Below are 13,420 nucleotides of genomic sequence, written 5' to 3'. Positions count from 1 at the left end.
ATTATTAAAGGACAAGTTCGGTATTTTACACTTAAAGCCCTGTTTTCAGATAGTATTAGGCTTATGATGTGAACATGACAGGTTATGTACATAACAAATAAGTTAATTTTCCGCCTGTTACAAACGTTACGTCACAAAATGTCAAGCTTACCCCAAGTTCTTCCAACTCTGTTGTCCCAGGAGGTAATGTGGGAACCGCTGTATTTCTCAGGCGAAAGAGCTTTTTGGGCGATTTCTTTCGACCTCCAGCGAAGTTCAGTAAAATGCAGACCGCAGAGACACGGTGATCAGCTTTCTGCAGATTCTCAACAGGTGTGCTCACATCCAACACCAGAAATTCCAGCCACAACATTAGCCTTTCTGGATCGTTGAAAGGAAGTCTGTGAGTAATTCGGAACTGCACAAAATCGCCTCATTTTTAGCTGTCTGTTGCAAAATACTTCAACAGCGATCTTCTGCTGCTTCTGTGTATTCAATGAAATGCCAGTGGTTTGCTTGTAATTGGCAAGACGGTGTAAGGTGCATTATCGCCACCAACTGGGCTGGAGTGTCTATTATTCAAGCTCTCAACGGAAGAATGTACGGGTGTGAGTGAGGCGCTTTGGAAAAATAGCTCCACAGTTTTACAACGCATGGTAAACACCTGTTGGAAAGCATCTTTGCAGCGATTTTTGTGTGAGCATATCAGTGAACACCCCTGACCACTTTCGGGTGAGTTTCACGCCTTTGTAAACGAAAAGTTTAATGCGTTTAGGAAGGATTGTTCCAGTGCACCTATGCAGCGTTCTGGAGGAGGGGGCTACCACAGAAACCGAAAATTCTCAGGACAGCAGCATGTGTCCAAATTTCAATCTTTAACGTTCTATTTAATCATAAACTATCTGAAAACAGGGCTTTAAGTGTAAAATACCGAACTTGTCCTTTAACCTAATATATATTTTATATGCATTCCAACATATATGAAATAGAAACATACGTATGGCCTAAGCCATCATTTTCATCATTTTCATCATTTTCTGTGTGTGTGTGTGTGTGTGTGTGTGTGTGTGTATGTGTGTGTGTGTGTGTGTGTGTGTGTGTAGAGGGTCAAGCAGAGTCTACCACTGGTGTGAATGATCACACAATATTCATTATTACTGATGGCTTCAAGGTGTTGGGGTGTTCAAGGCCTCCAAATCAAACAAAATGTAAAAAATTCTTGACTTGGTATCGAAACAATAATTTTGGTATTGTGACAACACTACAGCCTGCAAATACTGTTTATGTTTGAGTTTGTGTTTTGGCCTGCTTCGCCACCTTCCGCCAATTTTACCAATCACACGGCTAGTAGCATTTTGACCTTTGAATTACCAGATTAGCCTACTTAATGCTCTCAAATGTTTTGATTTTGAACTGCAATGCCCATTTTAAACACTAGTGTTTGTTCTTACAGTACATATAGCACCTTTCATGTTGTCATAAATTCATATCAATGCCACACAGAGAATAGCAAGTGCTTGGTGATAAAATACATGGGTCTGTGCATATGTGTGTGTGTGTGTGTGTGTGTGTGTGTGTGCGTGTGTCTGGGTCTGTGTGTTTCAGGCTGTTGTAATGAGAGTCGAAATGGATAGCATCACAGCCAGTTACTTTGCACTTTTTGAAGTGATTAATCATACATTTGGTAAGTACATCTTCATGAGCTTTCATCTGAGTGTCTGTGCACCTGGGTCAGTTGAGACTACAGGCTTGGCCATCTGCTATAGATCCACATAATGGACATAGTGGTCAAAATGTAATAGGCGTAATAGGCTGCAATGCAACAGGTGTGTTTGCCATCTTTATAAGGGAGCGTACCTATGTTCCCCGGGTCCTATGTCCCCCGCTTTGTAAGGGACCGGGGAACATGGGACCCTTTTTAAAACCCTAACCCTAACCACGAGCGGGGAACATAGGACCCAGAGAACATAGGACCCAGGGAACATAGGGATGACCCCTTTTGTAATAAATGTATGTGTAGAGATTTGAACTAGATAACTAAGAATCTGTACCCTTGTTATTAATGTTACTACAAATCATGTCAGCCCTATATTTAACTAAGAATAGTTCAAAGACAACATATCAACCGTTGAAGCCAGCAACATGTCTCAAAAAAAGTTGGGACAATTCTTAATTAAATATAGGGTTGACATGATTTGTAAATCATAGCATTCTTTTTAATTCACATTTTTACAAAGCGTCCCAACTTTTAAGAGTAAGCTATCAACACACCCTTGACCCTTAACCCTTGAATTTCCCCTTGAGGATCAATAAAGTATCTATCACACACACACACACACACACACACACACACACACACACACACACACACACACACACACACACACACACACACACACACACACACACACACACACACACACACAGTGCCCCCCAGAACAATCTTGGTTGCGGCCTGATTATTATTTGTTATTTATTTTTGCTTCAATCCCTGACTTCCTTTTGTCACCACATGATTGCATCTCTCTCTCTCTCTCTCTCTCTCTCTCTCTCTCTCCTCCCACTCTCTCTCTCTCTCCAGTCTCTCTCTCTCTCTCTCTCTCTCTCTCTCTCTCTGTCCAGTGCGTAAGCTGGCCCCTAATGAGTTTCCCCATAAGCTGTATGTGCAAAACTACACGTCTGCAGTGCCGGGCACCTGTCTGACCCTTCGCAAGTGGCTCTTTAGCGCAGAGGAGGAAGTGCTGCTCAACGACAACCAGCTGGCCATAACCTACTGCTTCCACCAGGTGTGCCTGTGTGCTTTTGTGTGTGTGTGTGTGTGTGTGTGTAAGAGAGAGAGAGAGAGAGAGAAAAGAGGGAGAGAGAATGTTTTCAGGGTGGCTGCGGGTCCTTAAAAAGCCTTAAAAACTATTAAATTGTCTTAAATTCAGATTGGATAGGTCTTAAATCTTTTTTAGTCGTGTCACTGCGATAATGCAGGCAATCTGTTCTGTCAGGTTGAATAATTATGTTAATTATGTCCGGTATGCGCTGGGTTTGCTTGTTGGAAGTGCATGTGTAGGCTATACTTATGTGAGAGGGAAATAGATGTGCTTTGATTTCAACTTGGTAGGCTTAGTTGTAGTCTACGCGATTAAAAAGTGGGTCCACTTGTGTGTAGTATCCAAACAATCCAACTCAAAATCCAAGAACACCTTGCGAATTATCCTCCCGAGTCTTTTGTTCCTTTGTTTGTTGTTGTTGTTTTCAGTTTAAAAACAAACAACTGAGAACCCACACAACACCATTCAGATTTCAAACAAAAAAGTCTGCTGGGAAAGTTTGCTTCTATCTGTCAAATTTGAACCAACTTCATGGTTTATGTGCAACATATCACCAGTCTCGCTTAGTAGGCCTAGTGCTTAATTAGCCTACCGGTATATAAGAACACAAAAACTGTGCGTAATGATGAACTGGGAATTTGTATTGATAAAAATTTTTTTAATGAAAAATCGTTTGCTAGCAGCGCCCTCAGCACCCACATTCCCACGCCCTTTTGTGTGTGTGTGTGTGTGAGAGAGAGAGAGAGAGAGAGAGGAGAGAGAGAGAGAGAGAGAGAGATGAGAGAAAGAGAGAGAGGTAGAGATAGAGACAGAGAGAGAGAGAGACAGAGAGAGAGAGATAACAGAGTGAGACAGGGAGTGTGGCGAGCATGCATGTGTCTGTCTATGTGCTGAATGTGTTTGTCTCTACGTGTTTCTTTCTATCCAACCCTCTTTCTGTAACTTCTTTCTGCTTGTTTTCCTCACAGCGCTCCATGCTTCACTCACTTCACTCTCTCCTCCTTCTCTCTCCTCACTCACTCTCTCCTCCTTCTCTCTCCCCACCAGGCCATGGAGGACGTGAAGAAGGGATCCATAAAGGTGGGGGAGAAGTCTTATCAGCTCCAGAAACTCGCCGAGCAGAAGAAGATAAATATTGTAAGTTGTGTCGTGTCGTGTCGTGTCGTGTCGTGTCGTGTCGTGTGTGTGTGTGTGTGTGGCATGTCGTTAGAGTAATGGGTGTTTTAGATTTTTGCAATTAAGTTTTCAATGTATTTTCTCCCAATCTAAAGCATAAGGGTCGAAAGATACAGTTCTGTAGTCTGTATGTCCCTTGTGCGCCAGAGCGATAGATAGACGATATACAGGTCTGCTGTATTCAGTCTCTGTCGCCACCTGCTGGCTTTGAGTGAGAAATGCACAGGATATTAAAGATAAGCAACACTTCACAGTAATAAGTTAACATTCCTTCACCCTCCTTTGTGATCTTCCTGCTAATGCCTTCATGTCTAGCTTGGTCAAATGAGCAAGAATAATTTCCAAATGATCAATATTCCTTTCCATAAAAAGGACAGTGATTACTATTTTACTACTGACTACTGATTTATTATTTATTATTGCACTGTTAACATCTCTGCTGTTGTATTTCCACTGGCCCTCTTTAGCACCCTTGTGACCCTACTTCTCTGTTACTTCTCCATCAGTACTTGAGTATGTTGAGCACATGTGAAGGCTACAATGAGATCGTGTTCCCTCACTGCGCGTGTGACTCTAGGCGCAAAGGCCATGTGCTCACTGCCATCAGCATCCACCACTTCAAGCTGCACGCCTGCACCGAGGACGGGACTCTGGAGGTGAGCTGCCGCTGTGGCCGCCACAACAGCTCTCTGTGGACACACACACACACACACACACACACACACACACACACACACACACACACACACACACACACACACACACACACACACACACACACACACACACACACACACACACACACACACACACATTCACACACACACACACTCACACACACACACACACACACACACAATTAGTTTAATGGACACACACACACCTGCATACACATGCACACACACACACACACACACACACACACACACACACACACACACACACACACACACTCACACTCACACACACACACAATGAGTTTAATGGACACACACACACCTACACACACACACACACACACACACACACTCTCTGTGGACAGGCACATCCCTCGCTGTGCTCAAAACCTTCATTGTTTAGTAGTGACATAGTGCATATTACACTCGATGGGCCTTCCTTGGGCAAAGAATAAAGTCGCCCAATGAGCAAAGTGTCTTATGCATAAGCTGAACCTATCAAGTGGCATGTGGAAGTATTAAGCTGATCCACCGATGTTTGAGCGTAGCATCTTGCCTATCGTATGGTCTTATTTGCAAATAGATTGTGCCTGATTATTAAATAAGTTCTAGTTTAGACTTAAGACTTTGCACTTTTCCTTTTAATGCCTTTTAGTTTGCGGCCCAATAACTACATTGAGGTTATTCCCTACATAGCAAACTACAGTATTGTGTACTGTACTGCACAACACACACACCATTAGACACATAATACTATTACTATTTGTTGCTGCAATATCCACGATATTGCTGAGCCAACAGTGCCATCCTCAGTATTCAGAAATCCAGTTTTCTATTTCCGGCCGAAGCTGCGTTTTATTGATTTCAATGTGGCGGTAGACAGTGCTTGATGTATCCTAAGCCATGTACAAGCAAACTTCTATATTTTTCTGTGTCATATATTATATAGAATGTCCATATTGAGTGCAGAATTGTCAACATTTCAAAAGAAATATAAGTTGAAGCAAATTCTAGTTGGATGGAAAATGGACGGAAGGATGGTTTCATGAATAAGGTGGCTAGAGAAGCCCAAGGGTTTACTCTCTCATACAAGATGTAGCAAAGGAATGTAAAATCATAAACATGTAGAACACATGTACTGTTAGCTACCGGTATGTGGGTGCTATTACAATAGCTTTGGTGTGTTTAGCTCAACAAATGGGGCAGCCGTGGCCTACTGGTTAGCACTTCGGACTTGTAACCGGAGGGTTGCCGGTTCGAATCCCGACCAGTAGGCACGGCTGACGTGCCCTTGAGCAAGGCACCTAACCCCTCACTGCTCCCCGAGTGCCGCTGTTGTTGCAGGCAGCTCACTGCCTGGGATTAGTGTATGCTTCACCTCACTGTGTGTCCACTGAGTGCTGAGTGTGTTTCACTAATTCACGGATTGGGTTAAATGCAGAGACCAAATTTCCCTCACGGGATCAAAAGAGTATTTATACTTATACTTATACTCCTCCTCTCCTCCATCTCTCCATCTCTCTTCTTCTCCATCTCTCTTCTCCTCCATCTCTCCATATCTCCTCTCCTCAATCTCTCCATCTCTCCATCTCATCCATCTCTCCATCTCTCTTCTCCTCCATCTCTCCATCTCTCCATCTCTCTTCTCCTCCATCTCTCCATCTCTCTTCTCCTCCCGTCTCTTCTCCATCTCTCCTCTCCTCCATCTCTCCTCTCCTCCATCTCTCTTCTCTCTCCATCTCTTCTCCTCCATCTCTCTTCTCCTCCATCTCTCTTCTCCTCCATCTCTCCATCTCTCCTCTCCTCCATCTCTCTTCTCCTCCATCTCTCCATCTCTCTTCTCCTCCATCTCTCTTCTCCTCCATCTCTCTTCTCCTTAATCTCTCCATCTCTCTTCTCCTCCCTCCATCTCCTCCATCTCTCCTCTCCTCCATCTCTCTTCTCCTCCATCTCTCCATCTCTCTTCTCCTCCATCTCTCCTCTCCTCCATCTCTCTTCTCCTCCATCTCTCCATCTCTCTTCTCCTCCATCTCTCTTCTCCTCCATCTCTCTTCTCCTCCATCTCTCTTCTCCTCCATCTCCATCTCTCCATCTCTCTTCTCCTCCATCTCTCCTCTCCTCCATCTCTCCTCTTCTCCTCCATCTCTCCTCTCCTCCATCTCTCTTCTCCTCCATCTCTCCATCTCTCTTCTCCTCCATCTCTCCATCTCTCCTCTCTCCACCTCCCTCCCATGCTCCCCTGAGGCAGGAGGTGCAATGTATCTCATATTTATTTTGATAAATATGAGATACATTGAACCCCAAGAGGGCAGACCTGGACACACACACACGCACACACACATACTTATACTTATATAGGGATCAAGAGTATATATGCTTATGCTTATATAGGGATCAAAAGAGTATATATGCTATGCTTATATAGGGATCAAAAGAGTATATATGCTTATGCTTATATAGGGATCAAAAGAGTATATATGCGTATGCTTATATAGGGATCAAAAGAGTATATATTCTTATACGTATACTATACCAAGATTACTGCTGGCCGGTGTGACAAGGGAGATGGGGAAGCATTCAAAGGAGGTGGGGCTACTGCTGGAGAGCATCCCTGGCCTAGAACATGGGGAACAAAAGTGGACATTCCACCTTGGAACTTAGGGATTCTACATTCATTTCTTACTATATACCTACATTCACCTTCTTTGAATTTCAAGCATTTCGACTCAAGATGCGCCATTTATTAAATGCTTAATTTGGCATGGAATGTGTGCGTGAGACACTAATGATCCTTCCATGTTGTGTGCGTTCAGAACCAGGTGATCGTGTGTGTGTGTGTGTTTTAACACACACTCTCTCTCTCTCAGAACCAGGTGATTGCCTTTGAGTGGGGTGAGATGCAGCGCTGGGACACGGATGAGGAGGGCATGGCCTTCTGCTTCGAGTACGCCAGGGGAGAGAAGAAGCCACGCTGGGTCAAGATCTTCACCCCCTATGTAAGACTCAAGATCTTTACCCCCTATGTAAGACTCAAGATCTTTACCCCTTTTGTAAGACTCAAGATCTGTACCCCCTATGTAAGACTCAAGATCTTTACCCCCTAAGACTCAAGATGTTCACTCCATATGTAAGACTCAAGATCTTTACCCCATATGTACATGTAAGACTCAAGATCTTTATCCCATATGTACATGTAAGACTCAAGATCTTTACCCCCTATGTAACACTCAAGATCTTCATCCCATATGTAAGACTCAAGATCTTTATATCCCATGTAAGACTGTTTGCCCCTATGTAAGACTCAAGATCTTTATCCCATATGTACATGTAAGACTCAAGATCTTTACCCCCTATGTAACACTCAAGATCTTCATCCCATATGTAAGACTCAAGATCTTTATATCCTATGTAAGACTTAAGGTCTTTGCCCCCTATGTAAGACTCAAGATCTTTATCCCATATGTACATGTAAGACTCAAGATCTTTACCCCCTATGTAACACTCAAGATCTTCATCCCATATGTAAGACTCAAGATCTTTATCCCATATGTACATGTAAGACTCAAGATCTTTGCCCCCTATGTAAGACTCAAGATCTTCACCCCCAATGTAACACTTAAGATCTTTACCCCCTATGTAAGACTCAAGATCTTCACCCCCAATGTAAGACTTAAGGTCTTTGCCCCCTATGTAAGACTCAATGTTTACCACAGTACACCCACATATCTAGCCTAATCTATTCTTACATTAAATTACATGACATAGTAGTAATTTAGCTGACGCTTTTATCCAAAGCAACTTAGAAAAAAGAAAACAAATAGGAAGACAATGAGCATCTGCTTGAACCAAACAAGAGCAAGGAAAGTTCACTTTTGAACTTATACATTACTAAGGCATTTAAATGCTCAAATACCTAAAGCTAACACTTCATTAACCATGCAGACAAGTCATGCAAACTAAAAGATGTGTCGGCACAGGTGCCTGCCTAATATGTTGTCTTATTTTACTGCTTGATTCAGTTTCCCATTGTGAAGGTTCTTTAGAACGTGCAATTAAAAATCGGTTATTTGCACGGCTATGAAGTAGTCACATTTTTTTGACCTTCTTAGGCCTACATATTTTGTATCAATTTGGCCGAGTTCTTTAGAACGTTCAGTGAAAATTACCGTTAATTTGAAACATTGTATCAAGGAAAAACAGCGAAGAAACACCGCTGTGCTGAATATGTCTGATTACGGCCAACCAGAATTGACATTCAATGAACACCTGCTGCCAGGTGAGGCTGTTGGACTTGAGAAGTGCTTCACCAACCATTCTTTGCACGCTACCGCCGTTCAGCTGCTGTCCGAGGCTGGACTGGAGACTGCAGTTCAATTTACAAAAATAAAAATGCCTTATTTTGATTCCATCAATGTTTTGACTGTTTAATATGTAGCCTAGGTGGTAGACCCGCTGGTTAGTGTTCCAGTGTAGCAACCATTCATGCGGGACTATAGTAACAGTCTGAAATAAATACTTATTTAACAGCTTTAACTATCCAAATGAGCTAACAAAAAAATGTAAAATTAAGTTAATATTTAACATGTTGTTAACAGTAGAATAAGCGGGATAATGGACTTCACTCCATTAGATTATCCAAAAAAAATTAACGCACTACGAGGTTGAACGGCCACTCCGCTGTGCGTCGTGACCGCATTACAACCTTGAACGTGCGTTTATTTTCGGATAATCTAATGGAGTGTCGTCCATTATCCCTACATGTTAAGAGCCTTATTTTAAAAGGTTGTCTTTTATTTGTCTGGTGGCTTTTTTGCACCTGTCCCAAATTATAGCCATCAGATTATACATGTTCTCTGAATCCAATCAATGGGTATACCCATGTTCAGGTCACACACACACACACACACACACTTGGTCTTACATGACCATTGCCCTGTACTTGTACACAGTGCAAGGAAATGAAGATGATTGTGTGGTATGCTATGTCTTTTACACCATGTAGATCATTATGTGCTTTGTGTCTCCCCTAGTTCAACTACATGCACGAGTGCTTTGAGAGAGTTTTCTGTGAGCTCAGATGGAGGAAAGAGGTAAGCCCTTTTCATCTCTTGGCATCGCTAGCGAATCTAAGTAAGAATATATGTATGTTTTTGTATGTAGCCAATTATATCTTCTCTCTCTCTCACACTCTCTCTCTTCTCTCTTCTCTCTCTCTCTCTCTCTCTGTAGCTGGAGGAGGAGGTGACTGATAAAGACAATAAGAACTGCAGCAGAGATGGTATGTGTAGTAAGGTAAGGCCCTGCCTGCCTTCCTCTTCCTCTTCCTCTTCACCCTCTTTCCACTAGTTCTGTGTGTTTGTTGCTTTACAACACCTACATTCTCTCCCTCTCTCTCTCTTTCTCTCTCTGTATGTGTGTGTGTGTGTGTTTGTTTGTTTCTACAACACCTACATTCTCTCTCTCTCTTTCTCTCTCTGTATGTGTGTGTGTGTGTGTTTGTTGCTTTACAACACCTACATTCTCTCCCTCTCTCTCTCTTTCTCTCTGTCTGTGTGTGTGTGTGTGTGTGTTTTGTTTGCTTTACAACACCTACATTCTCTCCCTCTCTCTCTTTCTCTCTCTGTGTGTGTGTGTGTGTGTGTGTGTGTTTGTTGCTTTACAACACCTACATTCTCTCCCTCTCTCTCTTTCTCTCTGTGTGTGTGTGTGTGTGTGTTTTGTTGCTTTACAACACCTACATTCTCTCCCTCTCTCTCTCTTTCTCTCTCTGTATGTGTGTGTGTGTGTGTTTGTTGCTTTACAACACCTACATTCTCTCTCTCTCTCTTTCTCTCTCTGTATGTGTGTGTGTGTGTGTTTGTTGCTTTACAACACCTACATTCTCTCTCTGTGTATGTGTGTGTGTGTGTGTGTGTGTGTATGTGTGTGCAATACTGTTCTGTTACAGAATATCTTCCAGCTGCTGAGAAACAGAAGGGATGGAGGCACTTGAATGAGGAGGTCATTACCTCTTGAACACTGGCGCGCACACACACACACCCATCACTAACTCAATATAAATATTACACTAAAGCAAGCATTGTGAAAAAATAAATGTTTACTGTATATGCCTATAACATCAGACATAGGAGTCCTCTGAAAGAACTCTTGGCTGCATTTTAAAAGTGATTTAAAATATACATACATTTCTGCAACAAACATTGCACTTCACCTCATTGCAACTCCCATGACACACCACGTCTTAAACTGACTGATGAATCAGACACTATTTAGCAGCCAGCAGGTACAAATGGAAACTTGCCCGGAAACTGACTGAAATTGTGTGTCGCATTTCACTGTGACCAACCTGATCCACTGCATGACTGGACAAAGGGAACAATATCTACATCAAGACAAAAAAAAAATCCAGCAGACTGGCTCCTCCTTTGACACACATGGACGACCTTCTCGCCAGAAGGGAAGGATATCTGCAACGTCATTGGTCTAGAATATGGGTGTCTTGGCAACATTCGTGGCTAGGAGTGACCTCTAGGATGTGACTGGATGTGTGGTGTGGCTGCAGAAAGGACTAGTGAAGGGCTCTGGGTGGACTTGTCTTACCCAACTTTGACTTGTAGAACAGAGGTCAGGGCACTCACCTGAGATCCCGCCCGTCAAGAGACTGGTGAACAAAACTCACACACACCACACACACACACACACACACATCACACTACACTACACTACACTACACTCATCTCCGAGGAAATAATCATGAGTTTGATCGAGCAAAGAAGAGTGAGCACATCAATACAGACGAGCCTGCCTGGCTTTTCCCACTTAGTTGTCATCTAAGGGGAGTAGAAACACTGACAGAAACGGTAACCTTATTCTGTAACACTTTACTTGAAAGTATCTACATAAGAGTGACATGACCATATGACACTGTTATGACACATGAACCCTAACTTGTCATAACAAAAACCAAATGACACTTAATGACAGAAGCGTTATGTCATACATGTTTATGACTTGTTTATTATGTTTATCACACGTTCATGACAGTGTCGTGTCACTCTTATGTAGATACCTTCAAGTAAAGTGTAACCCCTTATCATGTAAATCTGTTTACTTTCCTCCTGACTTGGATCATCTCCTTGTGGCAGTTTTCAGTCATTGCGCTGGCAGGGTAGTTTTCTTTTCTGTTTTTGATCTGATCTCACTATTTATTTCTGTGCATGTAGATGCATTTCAACATTGTGCTGAAATTTTAAGTGTTCCTGTGTGTGTGTGTGTGTGTGTGAGAGAGAGAGAGAGAGAGAGAGAGAGAGAGAGAGAGAGAGAGAGAGAGAGAGAGAGAGAGAGAGAGAGAGAGAGAGAGAGAGAGAGAGATTTATTTCAGTTTCTCTTTCCCCCTGTCTAAGGGAATGTGTGTATGAGAAATGATATGTGCACATGCTTTGATTGTTCCCTTTTTTATGTTCACATAGCTGTCCTTGACATCGCAGGAGCATACTTCGCATTATGTTCCTGCTGTAACAAACTATGGGATATGTGTAATCTGATGGGTTATGTGTCATCTGATGGGTTGTGTAATCTGATGGGTTATGTGTAATCTGTATGCTCTCTGCCGCTGCCACTGGCGCTCTCAAACGACTTTCTGTCGAGTCCTCACGGCAGACTGATCAACCTCTGTGTGTGTTGGAATCAGTTAGCACAACAGTATTATTATTATTATTATTATTATTATTATTATTATTATTATTATTATTCAGTATTACAGTTTTGATGTACTGAGGTTGCAGTGTGTAGCAGAATAACTTGCACACAATACAACACAGAAATTGAACATATGGACATTCTTACCAACCAATGTAGAGACACCTTCTATCTTCAAATTATTGTTGCATCCCTGTGGTCAAAACCGCAGACATAAGGGGTGATCTAGCTGATTACTGAAAAGCTAGTTTGGTGAAGTTCTGTTCTGACTGCTCTAAGTATTCATGAAAGACTCACTTTTTCTACGGACCCAATGGAAGCAGTCTCTGAATGTGATGTGTGAAGCAGGCCCTTTGTTCCTGAGCTTCACACAGGCCTACGGAATTCAGTCATCCATGACGTGTTGAATCTTAAATGCCGTTACTTGATTGTTTTGCCATCGGAGGTCTTTCTCTTTCTGTCTCTGTCTCTTTATCTCTCTCTCTGTCATCTGCGACTTGACCGAGAAAAAAAAAAGATTGCTCCATAATTTATTTCAGTATTAGAACTGCAGTCTTTGAAGAACAGGAAAAAAATAACTATTTATGCTGTAAAAATGGAAAAATGTTGAAGGACTCTGCACTATTTCCTTAATGAATGGAATTGGGCTTTAAAAAAAAGAGCAAAAAACAACAAAAATCGAAAGCATTTTTGAGGACTGGCTTCTGAACAGTCTTTGACAGTCATATTTGGTTAGTGTAAAGATAAGTTGTAAAATATTCTTCTAAATAAAAAAAATATTGAAGCAACACATTTGGTTGTCAAGTGCATTTATTTTCATGACTAAACCATACTTAAGCATCTTTTTTTATTATTGTAAGGATGCATGTATAGCCTGCAATCCATTAAATTAAATATTCCAAAATGATCCACTGATGCAGGGGTATTGCGTGAATGTCCTTATGGGGAAAATGATATATGATAAATCATATATCCCCTTTCAAAAGTTATATGTTTGTGGTGAACTTCTCATGAACTTCTTTCGCCAATATTGGCCACTATAGTGGAAAACTCCCAGTAATGTTCTGT

At 42.0% G+C, this 13,420-nt stretch overlaps 1 protein-coding gene across 2 annotated transcripts in view; it reads left to right on the top strand.

Annotated features, from left to right (window-relative positions):
• The window catches only part of snx27b (sorting nexin 27b), a 35,476-nt gene extending 22,332 nt beyond the window's left edge, over positions 1 to 13,144 (top strand). Inside the window, exons 6-13 of one of the 2 annotated variants that reach the window (XM_048261378.1) lie at positions 1,585 to 1,663; positions 2,602 to 2,765; positions 3,849 to 3,938; positions 4,484 to 4,633; positions 7,522 to 7,650; positions 9,685 to 9,744; positions 9,884 to 9,932; positions 10,602 to 13,144. In XM_048261378.1, the coding sequence (XP_048117335.1) occupies positions 1,585 to 1,663; positions 2,602 to 2,765; positions 3,849 to 3,938; positions 4,484 to 4,633; positions 7,522 to 7,650; positions 9,685 to 9,744; positions 9,884 to 9,932; positions 10,602 to 10,669 (789 nt within the window). In that variant the 3' untranslated portion in view covers positions 10,670 to 13,144. Of the gene's footprint in view, positions 1 to 1,584; positions 1,664 to 2,601; positions 2,766 to 3,848; positions 3,939 to 4,483; positions 4,634 to 7,521; positions 7,651 to 9,684; positions 9,745 to 9,883; positions 9,947 to 10,601 lie in introns of both variants that reach the window. The other variant, XM_048261379.1, reaches the window with a different exon arrangement.
• Positions 13,145 to 13,420: the final 276 nt, after the last annotated feature.

The sequence above is a fragment of the Alosa alosa genome, chromosome 13, assembly GCF_017589495.1.
Source record: "Alosa alosa isolate M-15738 ecotype Scorff River chromosome 13, AALO_Geno_1.1, whole genome shotgun sequence".
Classification (NCBI taxonomy): domain Eukaryota; kingdom Metazoa; phylum Chordata; class Actinopteri; order Clupeiformes; family Clupeidae; genus Alosa; species Alosa alosa.
Note: the sequence above shows the minus strand (reverse complement) of the source record. Positions and strands in the feature narration are given on the sequence as shown.